The 25425-nt window shown below is 38.1% G+C and overlaps 1 protein-coding gene across 1 annotated transcript in view; it reads right to left on the bottom strand.

The window, feature by feature from the left end:
• Window positions 1-3104: 3104 nt before the first annotated feature.
• The window catches only part of DUSP22 (dual specificity phosphatase 22), a 39749-nt gene continuing 17428 nt past the window's right edge, over window positions 3105-25425 (bottom strand). Inside the window, exons 4-7 of the mRNA XM_070942542.1 lie at window positions 20356-20405; window positions 13411-13485; window positions 12160-12331; window positions 3105-4089 (exon numbers count right to left, since the gene is read on the bottom strand). Of these exons, the coding sequence (XP_070798643.1) occupies window positions 3958-4089; window positions 12160-12331; window positions 13411-13485; window positions 20356-20405 (429 nt within the window). The 3' untranslated portion in view covers window positions 3105-3957. The remainder of the gene's footprint in view (window positions 4090-12159; window positions 12332-13410; window positions 13486-20355; window positions 20406-25425) is intronic.

The raw sequence follows: 25425 nt of genomic DNA, 5'->3' as shown, positions 1-25425 counted from the left end.
TAAGAAAAATATTCAGCAATCAGCACAAATGTTTATTCGTCCCTGGATTATTCTGTTTGCAGAAACCTCTCATATTCCTGGTCTATACTTTACAAAAAAGAACATATCACTAGTATTGATTACTAGTATACATTATTAGTATTGTAGCCCAAATAGGAAATCCACAGTTTTCTCAAGAAATTCTCATCTTATTAGGTTAGGTTAGGTTAAGTTTATTAAATTTGTATACCACCCTTCTCCCGAAGGACTCAGGGTGGTGAACAGCCAAGATTAAAATACATACAATATAAAAATTAAAAATAAATTAAAACAGAATTAAAACAAATTGGCTTCCCAAAATTTAAAACCCTTTGCCCATGAAATAACCCATTAAAATTTTAAGCCAGCCCGGCTTGCTGAAATAGGAAGGTCTTCAAAGCTCGACGGAAAGTACGGAGGTCCGGGATCAGTCGTATTCCTGGGGGTAGCTCATTATTGATCTCTAGAACTGATTTTCCATGTTTCTAGGCTTCAGTGGAGAATTTTAGATGACCACAATGATCTGAGATGGTATTTGAAGGTGCTATTTGTGCCGGATAATTGGAAAAATATTCTTATATTGTCCACAAGTCCTGTTTGTCCCATGCAAAGATACTAACTGATGGTCTAGGATAGGAACATTGCAGTGCGGTGTGGAGTGTTCATTGTAGGTAATGCCCCCAGTCCTGTTGGCTAGTGCAAGGGTCTCCAACCTTGGCAACTTTAAGACTTGTGGACTTCAGCTCCCAGAATTCCTCAGCCTGTTGGAGACTCCTGGGCTAGTGTATGGGCTGCCTGACCCTCTTCAGAAGGAATATTTCCACCCCCATCCTGACTATGCTTCACTTTGTGAAACATCTCAGGCCTGAGGAGGACTCCATTTACACCTGGAAACACTAGTATTTTGAAACACCGGCACAACAGTCTGTCCTGGTAAGACACCAGTGCACTGCCAAATGAACGTGCTATGAGCAAGCAATGGGATAGCTGCTTTAACCTGCTTGTCCCTGTTTATCCTGACAGAGGAAATACAAGGTAGCTACACTATTTTTCCTGCTCTAACACCTTTTTGCATACTCTCTGGGATACTTCTGGATGCAGGTGCTACCGCCCCTTGCTGCCATATAGGTTTGAGATATTTGGAAGCCTGGATGAAATTGACAAATGTTCTACCAGTTGGGACAAGAGGATGGTAAAATTTTCTACAGGTCTTCTGCAAATCTGGTAAACGTGAACAATGAGGAGCTTCATCTCATCTCACTTCTCTGACCCACTAACCTGTCAGTTGGGCTGTTTTTGATATAGGGTTACCAGTGTTGCAGAACACTAATTGGCATTGGATCAAGTTACCCTGAGGAACTATCTCACCCCAATGGGATTGGCCTGTCAAACTCAGTCCAGAAAAGGCTGAGGAATTTCAGATAGTGGGATTTAGGAGAAGAGCCTTCTCTGGTGTGTGGTCCCCCCCAACTTTGACACTTTGCTGTTAGAAGTGAAATGCACCCACATCCTCTTGGACTTCTGGAAGGGTCTCCAAACTTGGCTGGACTCTAATGGGGGAACTTTACACTGGAGGTGGATGGTGGAGTAAGGAAAGAGCTCACTTCTTTTACTGTTCGTGGACCTAGTACCTAGTTTGATCTAATTCTTGTTGATTTTAATTTTTTTATATTCATTCATTCATTATTTTCTATGGTCACTCACCTCAGTCAATGACTGTACGTGGGACTGTCCTTGAAGACAACTCAGAAGCTACAATTCGTCCAGAATGCAGCAGCATGAGTAGTTGTCCATGTAACACCATTACTTGGCCAGCTTTACTACCAATAGACTTCCTGGTGCAATGCAAAATGCATATAAAGCCCTATGTGGCCAAGTTATTTGCAGGATGAACCTTCTCCCCAGACTATCTGCTTACCTCACATGCTCCAATAGGGTGCATAGTGGTCCCTATCTTATGGAATGAACTTCCTCCTGACCTTCAGTTGACTCTGATCACAACAGCCTTTAAAAGGCCCTGGCTCTTTGGATCATATGTTGGTATTCTCATTGGAAGATGAGTGCATTGGCTCACCATTATATTACTTTATACTTTAAATACTTTATACTTTCAGTACTCATGTTTTGTTGAAGCTGGGCAGCCATACACATATATAAAATTTAAAACCTTTGGATGGAACATTTTATATGAATATAGAATTGCAAATCAGTCACTAAATGTGGTAAAAGCAGTCTATGAAAGAGGTAAACCATGCACAGGACTATGTTAAATGCATGGTGTATGGTTCAACATTGAGTTTAACAGGAAAAGGTAATGCCCCTTTGGTTTTTAGAATGTATTTGGGAATGACAATGTGTGTGTGCTTTCATAAACAGGGCATTGATGTGCTCTTGGCTGAGAATCCAAATGATCTTCAGAGAATGACAGATTCTATGATGTAATGCAGGGGTGTCAAACTCAAGGACCAGATCCGGCCCTCAGGATGCTTAGATCTAGCCCCCGGAGCCATCCTAGAAACAGCGAAGGACCGGCCCACAGTGCCTCTGCCAGCGAAAACAGAACTCGGGAGACGGCCCTCCTGAGCTGTTTTCACTGGCAGAGCACTGCAGGAGGCCATCGCAGCTGAAAACAGAGCCTGGGAGGGGTGCCCCTGACATGAGTGACATTATGCTGGCCATGCCCCAGCCACGCCCCCCAGTCCCCCCAGGTCAAACTCAACCCTGATGCAGCCCTCAATGAAATTGAGTTTGACACGCCTCATGTAATGAGAAGCATGTATTTGAATGTATGTTTTCCCTCTTCTAGTATGGGATATAATCTGCAGATTTAATCATATCCAAGACAATCTCCAGCCTTTGCAGAATACTTAGAATATTCTCTTCGGTTTGACTATTTAACATTTTCTCTATCACAATTAGTGGTAACATCTAAAAGTGGTGACATATCATCACACTTTATTTTTTTTAAAAAAACACCCTGAAGCTTTTATTGAATATATTCCACTGAGAAAAGCAGTCAAACATGAAACTTCATCAAGATACTTAATATACAATAAAATACTTTTGCCAGTAGTATTTGGGGGGGCGGGATTTTCGACATTATTATAGCACTCTAGCCATTATTAATTCTGTCTTCATCTTTAAATATATTCTGTACATTCCAATATACTTTCAATAGTCCTCCCCTGTTGAAGTACTAAAAGGATTAAAGAAAAACAGTTAACAGCTTCTTTGAGACAAACACCAGGGCAATAAATACCACAACATTATCTGTAATATTTTTCCATCAGTCGATTCAAACAGGCGTTAAGAGAGGAATCTCTTTTAAAAATCATTTCTAAACAAAGATACACGCACTAGAGCAGCAACCATGCATTACATCAGAACCTGGCTTAATTTGGGTGCAACGTTTTCTCACTGCTGAAGAACAGAGCTGCTATTTTAAACAGGCCTCTTCTTCTGCTGCAGGCCTGGCTGTAGCGAAACCAGAACTCTCGCTGAGTACAAGTCGCTCCCTGGGGTACCCATTCCCCCCTCCCACTTTAGAAAAACCCTACATAATTTGAAAAGTGCAGCTGTGCCAAACCCCGTCTTTGCAGGCGGCCTGAAGAATAGGAATCTGCAGAACTGTATTTGGCCATGAGTGTGTGGCCTGCTGTTTTCACACCGCAGGGAAAAAGAGTAGGCCCTTCACATAATAAAGGCAAGATCAACCATGAGTATAACAAGGTTCATATTCTGGAGTCCCACTCCTCAAATATTTAAAGGCAGGTGTATTATAACAACCCAAATAGCCCCTGTGCCCTCCCCTGAATTATTCCTTTCCAAGCAATCCTTTTTCGGCACGTGCAGAAAGATGTGAGCGCAAGTTACCCTGCTTAGTTGTGACTATATCCCGAATGTTACAATAAATGATCGGCAGTCACCGAAGGAACAATATCATTCCACGGCCTTCCAGGCATATTTGTAAGGATCTGCTGCATGGAGTCTGTGCTGCTGCAAAAGAGCCTCGGCGTCTTGTTTGTCTTGCAAAGGGTTTTCGCCATACTTTGCTTTAAGCCAATCTCGGAACTGGAAAGAGGGAAGCAGAAGAGACAATTCAGGAAGGTTGAAAGGAAACTGGGTAAGGACAATTTACACATTAAATTTTGTCTAGACTTCGAAAGACAGCACTTGAGTTAGTCTAATTATGTAGGTAAACGTTAATAAAACGCACGTAAGAAGCAATTCAAGGCACATAGAAGACATTACATCACTTGCAGTGGAGTTCACTTTATACAGGTAGTCCTCGACTTATGACTGCAATTGAGCCCAAAATTTATGTCGCTAAGTGAGTCAGTTTTTAAGTGAGTTTTGTCCCATCTTACGAGTTTTCTTGCCACGGTTGTTAAGTGAATCACTGCAGTTGTTACGTTAGTAACATGATTGGTAAGTGAATCTGGCTTTCCCGTTGACTTTGCTCATCAGAAGGTAGCAAAAGGTGATCACATGACCCCTGGGACACAGCAACCATCATAAATATATGCCAGTGAATTGTGATCACGAGATCATGGGGAGGCTGCAACGGTCATGAGAAAACTTTTTTCAGTGCTGTTGTAACTTTGAACTAAACAAACTGTTGCAAGTTGAGAACTAATTGTACTTGGACATCCCACAGAATTATTGACGTGCGGGGATGTAACTATAATTCTGATGCACATAGAATGAAAGTTTTAATACATTTAATACATTCAACTAAGATATTTAGGGACATTTAATTAAGAAGGGCCTGGTGGCTCAGCAGACTGATAGCCTTGTGATTAACACCAGCTGTCTGCAATTACTGTAAATTCGAATCTCACCAGGCTCAAGGTTGACTCAGCCTTCCATCCTTTCTAAGGTAGTTTGTGGGGGCAATAAGCTGACTTTGTATAAATATACAAAAGTATGAAGGCTATTGCTTAGCGCATTGTAAGCCACCCTGAGTCTCTGGAGAAGGGCGGCATATAAATCAAATTAAAAAAAAAAAAAGAAGAACCATGGACAGAAACAGATATTTAAGTCTTTTCTATACATGGTACTTTTCTTCTACAAACATATATTGCTTGCCCCTATAGTAAAACACTGAAGCCTGTGTGTCTACCATCAAAAAAGCAATTTTTAAGTAAACAAAGATATATATCTATATATATATAACTGAAAACTTACTGTATATTCAATGATATTCCAAATCTGTCTTAACGGTTAAATGAAATGGCATGATATGTAGCACATTTCATATGACTGTGGTCAAATGTTACACAGATTGCAAAGTTCAAAATGACTAGCAACAAGCAAACAGGCAGACAACTTCTGAAAGCATCAACTGAATTGCAGGAAGCTGAGAAATTTTGCTCGTTTGCTGCCTTTTGTAGACTTGGCCAACATTTGGCTTTGGTTTTTTTTTTTAAGAATGACATTCTCCCAGATTTCACCACTACAAAGCTAGGTTCACACATTGTACTGCTTTAGAAGAATGAATAAGTCACAACTGGCTTATCTGACTAAATCAAACTAAACCAAACCAAATCATGCTGTAACATAGAAAGTGAATCCAGCTATTATGCGTGAAGCTGCTTTATATCAAAGCAGTTTATCTTAGTGTAAGATGAGACTTACTTACCTTGATTTGAGATATACAGTATATAGTATTATACCCAAGAATTTTATATATATATACATACACACACACACACACACACAGAGAGAGAGAGAAGTGGCCAAAATTGTGGAAACCTTTTGGGAAAAGTGTATTTTCTAAAACTAGCTAATAACACCACTTTATTTTTGAGTAATACCATAAAATTATATATCAATGGAAAGATAATTTAATCAAGAATGTAATACAATAACTTTTATGAAGGAGTTGCTATTAGAATAGCAGTTACAGTATAAAGAAGAAAAGTGAAACATGTAGAAAAAACGAGATATACAAAAATTGTCAGATCAGTTAATACGTGGTTGGGTAACCTTTAGCATGAATTACGGCCTTTCAATGTCTTCCCAAGGAGTTAACCAAGCCTTTTAGTTCTGCAGCTGTTATAATGTGAAACCAAGATTGAATCAGGGGTGAAATGCTCCTGGTTCGGACCGGATCGCCTGATCCGGTAGCAATGGAGGCGGGTGGTTCGGAGAACCGGTAGCAAAAATGCTTGCCACCCCCATGCCCAGCTGAGCCACACAATCATCAGAGGCTTTTTTTTTTATTTTAAAAGCATTTTTTCTACAACCTCTTCGGCCAAAAAATGCTTTTAAAAGTAAAAAAAAAAAGCCTCTGATGATTGCGCAGCTCAGCTGGGATCGTCAAAGGCTTTTAAAAGAAAAAAACCCTTTTTTTTCTTTTAAATGCCTCTGACGATCCCAGCTGAGTTGCCTGATCGGCAGAGGCTTTTTTAAAAAGCCTCTGCAGATCAGGCAACTCAGCTGGGATCGTCAGAGCCTTTTGAAAGCATTTTTTTTACAACCTCTTCCCCGAAGAGGTTGTAGGAAAAAAGGTTTTAAAAGTTTTTTAAAAATTGGCCACACCCACCCAGTCACATTACCCCCCCCCCACCAAGCCACGCCCACAGAACCGGTAGTAACAAATTTTAGATTTCACCACTGGATTGAATGATTGCTATTAACTGGGTTTTATTGCTAGATTGCTTCTGAGTAACACGTTTCTTTAGTCAGCTCCATAGATTTTCAATCGGGTTAAGGTCTGGGCTATTCCCAGGCCATTCCAGCAATGGAATATGATTATCTTGAAACTCCAAAAAAAAAAGAGGTGGTGTTATTAACCATCAAACCTCAAAAATACACTTTTCCCAAAGGTTTCCACAATTTTGGCCACTACTGTATATATTAAAAACCTAGCCTAATTAAATTGCTAGTGGTGGCTTTTAAAAAGAGTATTTCTACACTACTCTTACTGAAGCTGTTCAGAGCATTGCAAAGCACCTGGAAAAAACAACATCACACTTTATCCATTAAAATATCCAGAAGCTATTTTCCAGAAGAAAAGCACTTGTCACATGTGACATAATAGGCACCAGAGATCAGCTGAAACAGCAGCACCGTTCTAGAAATACATTAGTCCTCCCCCAAACACAATGTTGTTTTTAATAGCTAATAGTTTTATTAACTTCTGTCTGTTGATTTATATCACACCATCTTGCTGACATTTGGAGAAAGGCAGTCCAGAAATAATTGTAATAAGAACACCTACATAGCCATAGAACAGTTCTAGAAATACATTGGACCCCTCCCAATCACGATATTGTTTTAATATCTAATATTTTAATATCTTCTGTCTGTTCATTTATATCATATAATCTTGCTGATATTTATGGAAAGGCAGCCCAGAAATAATCATAATAAGAATAGCTACATAACTGGAACTGCAGTGGGAAGGTCTTATGCAGTCTTATTCTAAACAGCTCTCTTGTCCTGAGATGTCATGAACTGAATCCAGAACTCTGCAAAAAAATGTTTTTTATCTGGTAATCAACAAGAGTTGATTGCATCTTTTTAGTCCTTTTGCAACAGATACAGATACACCTAGCAACACCTGGCTCAGTGAAATTATCAAGTGCTTCTATAAAATGAATGACAAATCTACATGAAAGCCATTCTGTTTTAATAAAGTTTGATACAATCCAACAAAAAGAATAATGATATCATCAAGATGTATGACTTTTTCTCCCCTGAATCCAGTAATATGGAAGACAAGGTACTATAGCAAAAGAGAAGAGAAGATTTGGACCAAAATCAAATAAAAGCAGATGTCTATGGAGATTTTCAGTCATCCAGGTCATAGTTGTCCCAAAGGTGCTTTTTCAAGAGACAATTGGACTTTCTGGTTTTTTCTTTGAAGACGTTTCACTTCTCATCCAAGAAGCTTCTTCAGCTCTGACTGGATGGCGGGGAATGGAAGGATTTATACTCCTTGCAGGCAACTGATCATCTGCATTCTTTTAGTGAGTCATTAATGCCACCTGTTTTATCTGTGTCATCAGGGTCACCTGAGTGGTGCAAATGGGTGTGGAGCCTACTTGGAACTGGAGATAGATGATATCGTATCCTTCCCACTCTGTTGAGAGAGGGCTGTTCAATTTTGACATAGATGGCCTCTTTGACCCCTCTTTCAAACCAGAGGTCCTCTGTGTCCAAAATGTGGACTTTGTTGTCCTCAAAAGAGTGGCCTGTGACTCTTCAATGCAGATGGACTGCTGAATCTAGTCCTGATGGGTTTGTTCTCATCACAACAATCAAGTCCAGTTGCCTCTTGAAAAAGCACCTTTGGGAAAATAAAAGCAGACTTGGTCCAGATAAAAACATGAGAACAAAGGAAGTGTGATTCCAAAACATGGGAACAGACAAGATTACCCCCTACACAGTGGCTGGCTTCACACAACATGAAGTTATGTCTTGCACCAATGAGGTTACCTAGTTGGGTAACGAAATGTTTGTAAGTAAACACTCAAGCTCAGTGAGTGCCAAGAACTCCACAGTCCAATCCTGAGCTATAGGTAGATATTCTCTTCTATTGCGTCCCAGTGTCTTGTGGATCTTAATTGATTGTACGTACTGTACAAGTCTACGTACATATGCCGAACGTGATATTTGTTTGGACATAGTTAATTCAGTTTAGGATTTAATCAAATTTCATGAGTTTGGCTACTATTCTCTGGATCATGCAAACTATAGTTACAACTGAGTTTTGGGGAAGAAAAGGGAAGGGGCTCTTCTCATGTTATTTTGCTATACATGCAGGCAATCGCTTTCGCAACAAACTATTTTTGTGTTGAATTTATATTTATTTATATTTGTGTTGAATTTCTTTGTCAGTAAATATAAATTCGACAGGGCTGATGACAAAAGCTCCTCCTGACCACCCCATTATAGAGAAAAGGCAGTTTCCCTAGTTTTCTCTAAGAGCTGTTTCCATACTAGGATACTGAATCCACAACAGTATATTTTTGTCTGCTAGAGAAGGAGGATGTAAGTCACCTTGTTTGTTCTTTAGCTAATACAAACAGGAAATATCTCCCTTTGTGGGACTGGGAAAGATATCTTCTGAAGGAGAATTTTTAAAAAAAGATCCTTGTTCTGAAATGGCTCAATACAGCTTCAAAGGAAAGCTTGGTCCAACCTCGTTTTCATTGATCAGGGTTATACAATCAAATTTAGGAGTAGGTGGACTCTCCATCTATTTTTCCTTTTAGCACAGTGAACAATCACAATTTAGCAGTGAGGGCAGGGCAGAAGCTGCAATTGAAGCTAAGTGAGACTGCAAGAACTCAGGATCTTCAGGCTCTGTCCCTCAGCAGTAGATACCCATTATCATCATGTTACATACCATGATGAGAATGGAATGGAATGGAATGGAATGGAATGGAATGGAATGGAATAGAATAGAATAGAATAGAATAGAATAGAATAGAATAGAATAGAATAGAATAGAATAGAATAGAATAGAATAGAATAGAATAACAGAGTTGGAAGGCACCTTGGAGGTCTTCTAGTCCAACCCCCTTATACCATTTCAGACAAATGATTATCCAATCTCTTTTTAAAAACTTCCAGTGTTGGAGCATTCACAACTTATGGAGGTAAGTTGTTCCACTGGTTAATTGTTCTAACTGTCAGGATCACTGGGCATGTCTCTAATATGGGGGAGGCAAAGCAATCTGGGTTCAGGAGCGGAAAAGTCATAATTAAGCTGTAGTTTTAAAATATACTCACACATGGACTAAGCTGGTTAAGTGATCATGAATTTGCAGGGACTATATGGCTATGTTAAGCTAGTGCCTTTTTTAAAGTCAATGTATTCATGTGAAGACAAGTGAAGAAATTATGGCACTGAAATTCAATGAGGGAGGGAGAGAGGGAGAGAGAGAGAAAGGAAAATCTACTGATCTTCTTAAAAGGTTATTTATGAAATGCAAGAGCATTTTATCAACTATCAATTATAAAATTATTGCAAGAGTTGAAAATTAAAGAGGGAGCTATCCAGATTGGAAATTCCCTTAATGTCCCTAGTCAGTAATATTTCCATTTACTCTAATTCTCAATAAAGTGCAATGGGTTACAGTTCTGAAAAGTAACTAATATTATTAAGCTCCAAGTATTTAAAATTGTTTCCCCTTCTGTTGTATTAAGATTACCACCTAATGGTACAGTCCGGAGGGTCCAAGACTTTGAAACAATTAAATATGGCTTGCATCCCAATTTTTTTACACTTGGATAACAGACTTGATATGTTGGAAATGAGGATCAGTTAGAGAAGGCTTTAGATTTATGAGCTGAGAGCTGCAACAATATTGGTCTGATGGCTAATCCATTCAGAGTGTTTGATCCAGGAGCACACTTGGGCACTAGGGAAATAGAAGTGGCTAGATCCAGCTATCCCACATGAAAAAATTGTCTATGGCAGGGGTGTTATACTCAAGGCCCGCAGACCAGATCCAGGGTGCTTAGATCTGGCCTGCGAGGCTGCCCTGGAAACAGCAAAGCACCAGCCCGCAGTACCTCTGCCAGCAAAAACGGAGCTCGGGAGGGCCAAGCATGGCCGTCCCAGGCTCCATTTTCAACCACGATGGCCTGGGCCCGGGAGCCTGTTTTCACTGGAAGAGCGCTTGGGCTGCCACAGACACCCCCGACACGAGTGACATCATGCTGGTCTATGGAGATTCTCAATCATCCAGGTCACTGTTGTCTCAAAAATGCTTTTCCAAAAGGCAACTGGACTTGAAAATATTTCACTTCTCATCCAAGAAGCTTCTTGGATAAGTAGTGAAACATTTTAAAGGAAAAACCCCAAGAAAATCCAACTGTCTTTTGGAAAAGCACCTTTGGGACACATGGAAAATTAAACCAAGGCATGTGTCTAGTCATATGAGCCACCACCAACTGTTTTATGGTGCCTATATTCCATCCTTCATCCATATCTTGGCATTTGCTAGCATATTGCCCTACGAAAAAAAGTAAATACCAATTTCTCCAAAATTCTGAAGATTGGCTTCAGAAGGTCATGCACAACAAGTGTATTCCAAGTAATAATGTGGGCACATCAGGCCCCCAGTCTGTAAAGGTTATTGGCATTTGCACAAGATAAACCACTCCATGAAATGCCTCCTTCCATGAGGCATGGAATAGAAATCTTAAATTGACCAGAGCGGTGGCATATAAGGAAAATCATTACAAAATGCTTCATAGGTGGTACCTAGCCCCGGCCAGACTAGCAAAGATATATCCCAATATACATCCCAATTGTTGGAAATGCGGCCATGGCCAAGGCACCTTCTTTCACATGTGGTGGACATGCCCGGAAGCGAAAGGATATTGGAGTAAGATCAGGAGATGGTTACACGAAATAATTGGGGAAGATATTGAACTAACACCAGAGATTTTCCTCCTGGGAATAATAAAGAAGCCATATAGAACGGAAATGACACATTTAATGATCCACATAATCACAGCCGCTAGATTGGCATACGCACAGTTTTGGAAAGAGAAAATTCAACCACCAGAAAAGCTTACAATTAAGAAAATACTCGAGTGCGCAGAGATGACTAAATTAACTTATGAATTAAATGATGAAAAGTCAGTATACTATATGGTGTGGGAAAGGTGGTACAAGTGGTTGCATGACAAAATGGAAGAAAGATCAAAGGTGTGTTAAATATTGGTTAAAAGTGAGTCAAAATATCAACAAGTATTATTTATGTAAATAGTTAAAACACTGCATATCCGATACAAATTAAAAATGTTTATTATATTTAAGTGTTCTATGTTATTGTTTGAATGATTGTTTTGTTTGTTTGTTTGTTTGTTTGTTTTTCTCATTTATTTCCTTTTTGTTCTGTAAAAAATCTCAATAAAGTCTATTAAAAAAAAAAAAAACCACTCCATGAAATGGCCATCTCTTGTCTGAATGGAAGCAGGGGTCTTGTGAATCAAATCAACATTCTACATTGAGAAAAGCTCATTCTGATCCCAGCCATGAAAATAAGTTATGCAGCTCAGCAACTAGCTTGCAAAATTCCTATTTCAGAGCAAACAAAAATAATTATTATAGCAATGAGAGCTGATTCATGGCTTCTAACTTAAGCTGGAGATGCCAAGGACCCAAAAACTTACCTGGGCCACGTCATTTTTTTCAAAGTTTTCAAGCTGTTGCTGGAAGCCCGTGTTTGGACTAGCATATGATCTTGACACTCGGACAATGGACAATGCATCCTCCCAGCCAAAATCGGTGACAGTCATTATATAGGCCACAACCAAGGTTGCACTCCTGGATACACCGGCAAGACTGCATCACCATGCCAATACAAGTGAAAAGAGATGCAAGGTGAAAATATGTCGTAAACTGAAGACCATGGCTGGATAGAAAAGAAGCATGGTAAACTTTGCAAGAGAATAAACAAACCCACATGAGATATGAATGAACTAATGTTGAAAAGAAACTGCAGTTCAGTGAGAGAGCACATGCTTTGCATGCAGAACATCTCATATTTAATCCTTGGCAATTCCAGGTAAGGCTAGAAAAACTCTGCTCTAAAATTGTGGACGGCAGCTGTTAGTCAACACCACCAACAGACTGAGTACAAAGCAGGCTCTGAAACCTGAGTGTTTAAGTTAGGAAAATTTAAGTGAGAGAAACCCTACAAAACATCTCAACTTTATTAAATTAATTGGCACAGACTCCGAGAATTCTTATCATGATATCGATTCCTGCTTCAGTCCTTTAAAAAACATAGTTCTCCAAGTATTTTAGTGGGAGAACCATATCCCATACTAGGAAGATTGACTTTGGGAGGAGCTTAACCAAGTTTTACTTTTTTCTAAGACAACCTACAGGGAGAGTAACGCTAGTATATCCAGTATATTCTGTCACAAAACAGAAATGCACAGCTTCAAAGGGAAATCAATGTATTACGGCTAGTCCTCGACTTACAACAGTTCATTTAGTGACCGTTCGAAATGAGAACAGCACTGAAAAAAGTGACTTATTACCATTTTTCACACTTATGACCATCGCAGCACCTCCATGGTTATGCGATCAAAATTCAGAGGCTTCACAACTGACTCATATTTATGACAGTTGTAGTGTCCTAGGGTCATGTGATCAACTTCTGTGACCTTCTGACAAGCAAAGTCAATGAGGAAGCCAGAATCACTTAATCACCGTGTTACTAAGTTAACAAATGCAGTCATTCATTTAATAACTGTGGCAAGAAAGGACATAAAATGGGCCAAATTCACTTAACAAATGTTTCACTTAGCAACAGAAATTTTGGGCTCAATTGTGATGGTAAGTCGAGGACGACCAGTACTGTGTATCCATAAAAATGAAAGAATACAATTTAGAACCTCTTGTTAAGTACATACCAGTGGACAAGACAGCCTTCACCGCTAAGCCGACACTCATGGATAAAAGCAATGCTTTCCTTAAAATGCCTTGCTCTAGAAAAAGAAGAAGAAAGTTTACTAGTAGAATTCAAGAAGTTAAGAGCGGTTTGTGTTGGGACCAGTTTGGGGCAACAGTGAACATAATCAAATTGACTTGGATGGACTTAAAAAGATATTTCAATGAATGTATAAGTGTATTCCCTATATTTCTTGAACGTGCAAGTTTGATAGAACCCTAGCCAAGATATTTCATTAGTGTTGGGTTGCCAACACCTCAGTTTTCTACATTTAAGCTAAATGTTCTAGTATGCAGTCTGTGTTTTAGAGAAACAGTTAAAACTATTGAAGTAGATCTCTGTCTTACATAAACTGCAATATAAATAGAAAATAGATATATAAATATAAATATATATTTTAATATATATATTATATATTATATATTATATATATATATATATAATATATATAACATATATATATATATATATATATATATATATATATATATATATATATATATATATATATAATATAATAGATCCCCATAAAATGTAAATGTCTTATACATACATTCCCGAATAAAGCTTCTCTTATTACGCAAGGTAAGAAAGCCCTACAACAGAGGTGTCAAACTTGATTTTATTGAGGGCCGCATCAGAGTTGTGTATGACCTCAGGGGGCCAGGGTGGCCATGGCCAACTTGACATCACTCGTGTCGGGGGTGACTGTGGTGGCCTAGCTCTGCCAGCGAAAATGGGCTCCTGAGCTCTGTTTTTGGCTGCAATGGCCTCCTACAACCCTCTGCCAGCAAAAATGGAGCATGGGAGGGCCACCCGTGGCCCTCCTGTGCTCCTTTTCTCTGGGAGAGGCACCATGGACCAGTGCTGTTTCCAGGGGGACCCTGCAATCTAGATCTAAGAACCCTGTGGGTCGGATTCGGCCCGTGGGCCTTGAGTTTGACACCCCTGCCCTACAATAAAAAATCATTCAAATTATTACTGCGGCTAGATTAGCCTTTGCGAAACTCTGGAAATCCAACTCTACCCCCTCTGAAGAAACATTAATAAATAAAATTCTAGAGTGCGCAGAGATGGCTAAATTGACGAGCGAGCTAAAAAACGAAGAGAACTTTAAGTACTACGAAGTTTGGGGAATTTGGTATAACTGGTTAAAGAATAGAATAAAAATAAAAATATGATAATAGGCTACGATCTGTTAGACACCCGAAATGGACTTACTTGTATAGAAACGTAGAGAACTGTATAGAACTGTATATTGTATAGCTATGGATAGATTTCATTTAATGTTTGATCTAATGAAATGTGTAACATTGCACCTCGGATTAAGATTGTGATTGTATATTGTCTTTTTAAAAATTGGAAAATTCAATAAAGTATTTAAAAAAAAAAAAAATCATTCTGAAATAAATTCTCAAAAAAACATCATACAGTATGATATTCAACTCTCTAATCCCAAACAAAATTTGGGAAAGCTGCTGTAATAATTTCTAAGTTTTATTAACACATCCTTAACAAAGAGATCAGAGCCTTTAATGGACTTCTGGGCAGGGAAGAAGAAAGGAACAGAGAGGAAACAAGGGGTTCACTCGAATTCCACTTAGCTCTGGCCGCTCTCACAATCAGCAGAGCCATATAGAATGTGATCCTCAAAAAGAAAAACTTCCCCACCTCTACATAGCCAAGTATATTGAGATTGGTCTTAAATACAACTCAACTAGTTTGGCCATTTTTCAATTCAATCGCATAATTAAAGTAACAGCCAATATACATGTCATAGTCAGTCACCTCCAAACAATCTAGGATGCCACAAAGAGTGTAACACAGCAATTTAAAACATGTACATGTATCTACAATAAAAAGAATGCAAGTACCAGTATATGAGGCACGTAGGGATTATTGGAGTGATAATTAAACCAGTTCCATGCTTAGCGCTCCACTAAAGTACAGTTTTCATTGTTTTTTAAAACACAAGTTGGGGACATTTTCTTCCCCCTTCTCAGTCTGGAAAAAACATTTTCACTAATAGTGGGAAACTTCTCAGCCTTGCTTTCAGAGGGTAAGCTTCTATGAAGGCTAGAGCACACAACGATAAGCCTATGCCATACAAGAAACATAATTTGATAGGTGGTGTATGGCAGGGGTGAAATGCTGCCGATTTGGACCAGATCTCCCGATCCGGTAGCAATGGCAGTGGGTGGTTTGGAGAACCGGTAGCAGGAATCCCTGCCCCCCCATGCCCAGCTGAGCCACACTCATCAGTGTGATCATCAGAAGCTTTTTTTTTTTTTACTTTTATAAGCATTTTTTCTACAAATGCTTTTAAAAGTTAAAAAAAAGCCTCCGATGATCACGCGGCTCAGCTGGGATTGTCAGAGGCTTTTAAAAGCACTTTTTTTACAATCTCTTCAGCCAAAGAGGTTGTCAAAAAATGCTTTTAAAAGGAAAAAAAAAATGTTGGCCACGCCCTCCCAGTCACATTACCCCCCATTAAGCCACGCCCACAGAACCAGTAGTAACACATTTTACATTTCACCACTGGTATATGGGTGTTTTTTCCCCTGGATACAGGATTCCCACATGTCTGCCTTTGGAGAAAAGCTAAAAAAACTTCTAACTAATTCAAATCAAGGAATTCAGGAGGACAATACTTAAAATACTTCTGAAGGTAACTCTATCTGGGTATGTTCTTCAAAAAGGTCACAATTCATTTATCCTTCAAATAAACAAACTAAGTTTTTTTTTTCTTAGTTAATAAGTGGCCCAAACTGAATTCCACTGCTTTGGAAAAAGGGCTAAGAATAAAAGCTGACTTCCACACTGGAACAACTAAAACACATCAATCCAACTCCATCCCAAGCAGCTGCTTTAGAAGGATATCGTGGATGATGGTATTAAAAGCTGTTGACAGGAGAATAAACAATGTTGCATTTCCTTCATCCTTCTATTGGCCTAAGGCAACTAAAGGAAACTCAGAGCCAAACTGAAATGGATTTATATCCTCAATGTCATTCAAGGGTATGTAAACCCGTGCATTTGCTTGAGTACCTTCACCACAAAATGCAGATAATGGTTGATATAATCATCAATCTTCATGAAAAGTTTAATTTTTTGGCATGACATAACAATGGGCAAAATTGTAACTAAATAAATGAGAGGCTAGGAGGCTCAAGGTCAACATTTCTTCTGCGTAAACTACAAAACCAGGATCATGAGTAAAGAACAATTATTTTGAACTGATTTTCATTTAGAAGATGGATCTGAACTTGGTCCATTTCACTTCTGAATCATCTATGGTGATTCAGATCCAAAATGTTTCTGTAGAGGTCTCCTACAACAAATGGAAAGCACAGCTGAATATAAATACAAAATATATTTTGTTGCATATAAAAAATACCATGGTGGGGAAGTAGGTCTATAAAGATTAAATGACAAACAGACCTGGCTACAGCCTGACTGGGCTCTTGTAATTGGGCTACTGCTGATCGTCCTGGACACAGAAGTGGGTGAATGGAGAAATTGCATAGGAATAAAACCATCCCCACATTTCCTGTTCTTCTCTTGTTTAAAAAAGAACTTGATTTTTTCTGATACTCTTTTCAGATCTGAGATACCAAGTCAGGTTGAACTGCACCTGGAACAACCCTGGAGACCATAATAGACCATTTACGGAAGTCTGGATCAGATTGATGAAGCAGATCAGGTGAGCTCCAGAATCTCTTAGAATAAAGTTTACATAGCTTGTTTCTCATTTTCTTCAACATTATAGAGAATATTCTCTGTAAGAGCACTGATTTGAAACTCCCTCTTGAGGAAGGCTAATTTGGCCCCTTTGTTATTTCACTTCAGACAGCTTATGACAAACCTAGCATCCCTAATAAAGCTTAGCATTTCAACTGTTTTAAATGCACCTGAACTCTCAGTTTTAAATTACTTCCTTCCTATTTCTCCTATTCGTTTAGCACACTATTTGTAAAGCTGGGGAGAGAGGGGGGGGAATTAACAGTTTAATTTAAATATCAAGCCTTTTTTGGTCCAAAAGCTAACTAACATATCTTTTAGGAATGACTGACTGACTGAGATTTATTTATTTATTTATTTATTTATTTATTTATTCATTTATGTATCTATGTATTTATTTATGTATGTATGTATTTATATATATATATGTATCAGTGGTGAAATGTAAAATTTGTTACTACCGGTTCTGTGGGCGTGGCTTGGTGGTGGTGGGGGTAATGTGACTGGGTGGGCATAGCCAACTTTTTTTTTTTTTTTACTTTTAAAACCATTTTTTCTACAACCTCTTTAGCCGAAGAGGTTGTAAAAAAATGCTTTTAAAAGCCTCTGACAATCCCAGCTGAGCCGCACAATCATCAGAGGCTTTTTTTAAAAAAAATTTTAAAAGCATTTTTTCAGCCGAAGATTGCGCGGCTCAGCTGGGCATGGGGGGGCAGGGATTTTTGCTACCGGTTCTCCGAACCACCCGCCACCATCACTACTGGATCAGGTGATCCGGTCCAAACCAGGAGCATTTCACCCCTGGTATGTATGTATGTATGTATGTATGTATGTATGTATTTGATTTATATTGCTGCCTATTTGCCCATGGTGACTCATCAGATTAGTCTTATCTGATCAGATTTATCAGAGGTCTGATAGAGTTACTTTGGGTGCCTGATGAAATCAGAAGACAATATTATAATACTCGCCTCCCTTGAAAATTAACAGTAATCCAACATGTCCTGCCAGCCAATGGCTATTAAGTCCCAGAAATCATTGCCCAATACATTTGAAGAACAGAAAAAAGGGGAAGGTCATGGCATGACTTGCACTGCTTGTATGTAACAATAAGTGTAGAATTCTTTATTGGCCAAGTCTGATCGGACACACAAGAAATTCATGTGCATAAGCTCTCAGTGTACATACAAACAACAAAGTGATAAGTCATAGATCCTAAATCATAGGATTAAAGAGCTGAGGTGGCACAGTGGTTAGAGTGCAGCACTGCAGGCTACTTCAGCTGACTGCTAGCTGCAGTTCGGCAGTTCAAATCTCACCAGCTCAAGGTTGACTCAGCCTTCCATCCTTCTGAGGTCGGTAAAATAAGGACACAGATTGTTGGGGGCAATATGCTGACTATGTAAACCGCTTAGAGAGGGCTGTAAAGCACCATGAAGTGGTATATAAGTCTAAGTGCTATTGCTATACAATACATTCATAAATCATAAGATACAAACAACAGTTGATAAATCATAATATACCAATTGGAGAAGGTAGTAGGAAAGATGAGAGGTGAGACAGATGAGAAGAGTGCTCTGGTTTTGGATTTAACCACTGACCCCTATGGAAAGAGCAAATATGCCTCTCATACGGCAATATTAGGATCATCTTGAGAAGCTGATGCAGTGGGCAGTCTATTATGAACCATCACTTGGGAAAAGATTGGAAAAAAACATGAGTCCTGCTCGTATCCAGTGAGCTGAAATTGTCAACTGATGTAGTTGCAACTGGGAACTCACTGTTCTATGAGAGAAGCAAATATGCTAAAAATATATCTCGAAAGCATAGGGTGAAAGAGGCAGCACTCTGTTCAGAGCGAAAAGGCAGCGCTCCGTTTCCTTCCGTGGGCTCCAGGCAGGCCCTTTGAAACTACTTTTGTTTCTCTACAAATCAAGATTATCAGGAAGTGCCTCTCCTCTCCCCCTTTTCCTCTGCTTTACCTCTCGTCAGTACAAACAGTGAAGGCTACCCCAAAGCGCAGCTGTCACTTGAATATCTTTGGGTAGCTTGTATCATTCCACTTTAGTTGCAAGTCTGAGCAGTTCTGCCGTGAAGTAAAAAGCCTTTTGAGAATAGGCCCAGCTCATCTGTGATTCAGCAAAAATGTACATACAGAAGTGCCAAGTATTATGGTCGTTCAGGCCTTTAAGTAGCCCGCAAAAGGCTAGCCCAGGTTCAAAAAAGAAAGGGAGATCATTGAACATTTGAGGGGCTGCCTCAGATTCTGCTAGGTCATTACTCTGGGTAGAAAAAGCGTTTCCATCAAAAAGGTCAGCCAAAGTCTCTATTTCTTATTCATCTATCCAGATGCCTAAACAGAAAGCACAAGGTGGCTTCTTTTTAACCACCGAAACACCAACAGCAATTAGGACCAGTTTAGTAAACTCCATTAATGTAAAAGTTTTCCAGTGCATCAGATTGAAAGTATTTTTTCCCCTTGTAAATAAACATAGGAAAGATTCATTGATATTTTTGTTCTTGGCTTTCCTTAATACAGAGACCCCACTACACAGTATACAGGGTTTTCTAATATATGCAGCTTTTAACATCAATTCATCCAAAAACCATTTTATAAAAAGATAAATCTTTTTTCATCTTTTCCCTGATGTCCTCCTTTGTTACGTGACGTTAATGCCTTAGTTGTTGGCTTTTAAAATGTCCTTTTAAAAAAAGTTTACTTCAGAGAAATTTCATGCAACCTTCAAGAGCACAGCTTTCTTTTTCAGACTGGTCTTTCACAAGCCAATAGGTTGCTGTGTGCAAATTTTTTTTTCCTCTTCCTAACCAAAGCCAGATGCTAATAAGACTCAATTCAGTACTGCCATTATTAATGTGATCCTATAGATTTCCGCCCATGAAATCTGGAGCCAATTTCTTTTATAGTTATAACAACTAACGTACCGAATGAAATTTTACAACAGAGATAGGGACTTGTATTCCCTGTTATGTTTTCCCAAACACCTGTATCTACATGATAGCATAAAGACTAGACTGTTGTTTCCAAAGAAGTCAAGGAGTGAGATATATTTGCAAATCCAAACAGATATATTTTGCTTCCATTAAACAATACTGGACTATTATCTAGATAATAGTGGTGAAATTGAGCACTGTTTTAAATACTTACAGATTCTGTGAGGGTGAATCTGCAGCAGGGATACACAGGTATTTTATTCCCTGAAAAAAAAAAAAGGAAAATTGTAGTGAAACATATTCGGAGATAGGAACCTATTTTTCTTCTGAGTGGTGTTCAGAAAGCATTTTAAGATTAAGGTTCATCAACCAGATTTTATGCAACACTGAATTTTTGCTGGAATGGAAACAGTCAGCTTTTCTATTTTATTTATCACATTTTAATGTATCTTTTTAATTCTAATGCTGAAAATCACCAACTCTTTGACATGCATTTTTCCTTCCTTAGATAAATAAAATGGCAAATAAAATGCATGTGTCCTTTGGGGAAGATGGTTATTATTTTCAGTGCTATATATAATTGGTTGTCATTTAAAAAAAAAAATTCTAGCATGGGTTTTTGAAAATAGACACTTTCCTTTTTGAAGATTATTACAGTACTGCACCGGTACTATCCTAAAGTCTTAATCATTTTTAATAAGCTGCATTCACTCTTTTTGGTCAGTCCTTACCAAAAACTGTATGTAAAACAGAAGGAATGAAAAGTGAAAAACCATGTAAGAATTGTCTTGCTGGATTCAATCATCATCGTCAAACTCTTTGACGCTTTCTCTATGTAAAAGAGAACCAACGGCTGAAAGTCAGTGCAGCCACAGATCCTCTTGCCTGTCAACATTCATATATGAAAGGTAGTAGATGTTCAAGATGTCATTACATATAAATCTTCTCAAAGGATACACCCTTAATTTGGCAAGTCTACACCTCCATAAGAGCTACAATAATAATATTAAACTCTTCCAACTACATGTACCTCATCACTGGCGGATATGGGAGACAGTACTGTAGAACCAGCCATGCTGTCCTCTGGATTGCTAATCCTACAAACCATCCGTGAAAATTTCTTATTTTCATTTATTTCAGCTTTCCAGCCAATCTTTGAAAATTCAAAATTTCTTTAAAACAATTGATACTTGCTACTGGATGAGTGCATTGAAAGCTACCTTGTACATTTCCCCCCCCCCCTAGAGATTCATACTATCATCCTTCCTACTTATGGGGATAGGGGAAGGGGCTAAAATGGGGAAGTGCTACCCTGTTTCCCCGAAAATAAGACCCAACTGGAAAATAAGTCCTAGCATGATTTTTCAGGATGCTCGTAATATAAGCCCTACCACCAAAATAAGCCCCAGTTAAGATTGTCAGCCAGATGGGTGCATTTAGTACCGTATTTCCCCAAAAATAAGACCTAAGCAGAAAATAAGTCCTAATGCGTCTTTTGGAGCAAAAATTAATATAAGACTCGGTCTTATTTTCGGGGAAACACAGTATGTATAAACTTCGTTGCAAAACCATCATCTTCACATTATTCTCCCAATTAAGTATTAAGCAGAAGCCAAGACAAAATCTAAAAGGCATCTGGGCAGCCATACTTCAAAAAACAAATGTGGCCAAGATAAAATCTAAATGTGATTTAATTGATTAAAAACAATTATTTTGAATACTCCCCCTGTATTTAATAATTTTCCCTTTCTGTCATATTAAAAATTACAATTCAACTGCAACCTTTGGATAGTACTAGGGATACTCAAAGCATTGGTGGGCTGCACCCTGTATACTCATTACAGAAATATTCCCCTCACTTACTAGCAAGTTAAAAGCTACTTTGCTAACTTTTTACATATTACAGTTTTAATATATTCCATTTGGCACATGTCTCCTTGGCCCACAATAATCCTCTGAAGTGTACTGATTTCTACTCCTGCCCTTATGTTCACTAACAAAATGAACCCGCTTCATGTAGTCTGTTCCTGTACTCCGAAACCCTTTAAGAAAAACCATCGTGGAAATCCTACTTTTGCTACTCTAAAAAAAAATAAAACCACCCTTAAATTCAGTTTCCACAACTATAGAAGTACATTTCTCTGTATTACTGATTCTCCAATTCTTGATGTCCACTGACTCTTTCCCAATACAGTTTATTGACTGATGTAATTGATGTGTCATATGCATTCACTTTGCATTAGGCAATCAACTTGTATAACTAATGTTTCTGGCCCACATCTATTCACACAAGTCTCTATGACAAATACCCAAGTAGGCCTCTTGATCTATTTTATCTTATTTTATCTATTTTATCTTAATAGCTATCTGTTTTTATTGGAGACTAATCTTGCATTCGTAGCATCCTACGGTTGTTCAATGATAATTTCAGTAAGTAGAAGGGGCAGAGTCAGGAACCATTTTGATTGGATGAAGGCCACCTTACCAGCAACATCAGGGAATAAGTCGAGAGGGCACAAAAAAGGAAAAACTTTCATTTGCAAATGAATGTAAATAATTAGTCTCCATAATTTGGAAAAGCTCATAACATTTCCAAAATTATGTTCTATTGTAAATGAAAGAGAAACCAGTGTGGCATCACTGTTAATGGAGACTCATATTTGAGTCCATCCTTAGCCATAGAAGTTCATTGGAGCCTCTGGACCAATATAGCCCAGAAGATTGTTGTTGGAAAAATGGGAGATAAGAATGCTATGCTTTGAATTTTTGGAAGAAATCTAACAAACAAACACACAACAGTTCCAAAACCTGCAAAGTTCCTCTCTCTATTTTTTTTTTTGTTTTGACTCCCCAGCAGAAACCATTTATTTGCAGGACTAATCAAGGTTAGCTGGTACATAAAATGAATTTAAAAAATGTATTTCTCTCCCTGTCCCAATTCTAAGTTAGAGTAATCCCACATCAAATCATTCGTGTTAACTAGAAACACACACATTTGAAATATATATATATACTTATTGTCCTCCATGCTGTTCTGCTATTCATACAATATTTTTTGCCTGCAGATATTATTCTGCCTGGTACCACCTGATTCAATAGCATCTTTGCAGCATGTCGATGTGTCCAGAAATGGGTGGAAAGAAGACTACAAAAGAGTTTCTTCTTTGACTAACCATCAGAAATCATATTATTTATTTATTTATTTATTTATTTATTTATTTATTTATTTATTTATTTATTTATAAATAATATGGGTAATCAGAATACGGGTAATAAATAATAGTGTAGATCAGTGATGAAATCTAAATTTTGTTACTACTGATTCTGTGGGCGTGGCTTGGTGGGGGGTAATGTGACTGGGTGGGTGTGGCCATTTTTTTTTTTTTACTTTTAAAACCATTTTTTCTACAACCACTTCGGTGAAGAGGTTGTAAAAAAATGCTTTTAAAAGCCTCTGCCGATCAGGCAACTCAGCTTGGATCGTCAGAGGCATTTATAAGAAAAAAAGGGTTTTTTTCTTTTAAATGCCTCTGACGATCCAAGCTGAGTTGCCTGAAAGCCTCTGTCGATCAGGCAACTCAGCTTGAATCATCAGAGGCATTTAAAAGAAAAAAAGGGTTTTCTTTTAAAAGCCTTTGACGATCCCAGCTGAGCCACACGATCATCAGAGGCTTTTTTTTTACTTTTAAAAGCATTTTTTCAGCCGAATTGGTTGTAGAAAAAATGCTTTTAAAAGTAAAAAAAAAAGCCTCTGATGATTGTGCGGCTCACCTGGGTATGGGGGGGGGCAGGGATTTTTGCTACCAGTTCTCCAACCCACCTGCCTCCATTGCTACCGGATCAGGTGATCCGGTCCGAACCGAGAGCATTTCACCCCTGGTATAGATACTTTGGAAAGTGGCAGCAAACACCAGCCCTGTATGAATGCAAAACCATCAAGCAGAAGTCGTTTCACACTCATTCTCTTCAGGCAGCACCTGTGAGTAGGAATTTCGTGAAATAGCAATGGAGCACATCCTACAAACAAGCACACCAGAAAATCTGTTACATCATGATGCTAGAATAATACCCAGAGCACAGAAAACAACATGTAACTAAATGCAGTTTCTGGCAAAAGTCAGGTTCTAGATACATTCCTCCAAATCCCAATGCATCTGAATATGCTTGACAGAATGGGAAGCCAATAAATTCATTTTCCTCTCAGTTTTCTATTTCATCAGAGAAAAGTTAACCACAAGCATAAACCTTTTATTTCTCTTAGGCCCTGAAAGTCAAGAAAACAGTTAAACCGATACAAAGGGAGAGTTAACAAAACTAGCGCAAGTCTTCTGATTTCAAGATTTGCTTCTTTCAACATTGGCAGCCAGGACGGCCAAATTTCTAACATTTGTACTCACTGCTTACAAAATGGTACCACATCAATAGACCTTGGTGAAACTGTCTGAGGAAAATTTTCTCAAGACTCAAAACTTCTGTATTGGAAACACTGTGCTTAATTATTAGTATGTTCAAGAGTTTCAGATTACACATGTATCGAAATATACATATTATTTAGAATACAACAATGACAATATTTTAAGCTAGGTAATTTATAGTTCACATGAATTATATTTACTGGATTTTTAATCACAAATTATAGATGTAAAACAAAGTTACTTATTAAGATGAATATGTATATTTTTTTAAACATTAAAAAAAAACATTTTATTTTGCTTTGTTAAGGCTTATAGAACTATGGAAGTTGCAATTCCATTTCGGCTACCACATAATCACCATTCTTTTCTACAGTTAATCTTGTTTTTATCTGTTTTGTTTTAAATCTCTTCTTAGTTTTTAGTTGCAATCTGAGTGTAAATTCTACTTAACGAAATGGATAAACTGTACAGTTGTTAACTTTTAAAAGAAGAACTGGGGAAAGGAAAATCTAAATGTCAAAAATATGAGATCACGACATTCATTCATGTTTTATACGGTTCAAAGAATGCCTAGAAATAACTATTGCTGTGCCTAATCTGTTAAAAAAAAAATGAAGTCAATAGGAAATCTTTTACTTTCAAACAATCACAGATGCACAGATGCAAACAAGTCACATTAAAAACCTTCAATACTTCGTTTCATGAGAACTGTTTTTAGTTGACAAAGTGTATTGCTTGATTACATAAAATTAATAATCCACATGCTGAAAATGTGGCCATCGAATTTTAAGCACATTCTGTTAAAGGCATTTTCTATGATCGTATTTAGAATTGGAAAATACCTTCTTTTGAATGAGACAACCAATTTA

Source organism: Pituophis catenifer, unplaced genomic scaffold (assembly GCF_029215685.1).
Source record: "Pituophis catenifer annectens isolate HBS135680 unplaced genomic scaffold, rPitCat1.0.hap2 SCAF_3, whole genome shotgun sequence".
Lineage (NCBI taxonomy): Eukaryota > Metazoa > Chordata > Lepidosauria > Squamata > Colubridae > Pituophis > Pituophis catenifer.
This window is presented reverse-complemented; position numbering and strand designations above follow the sequence as displayed.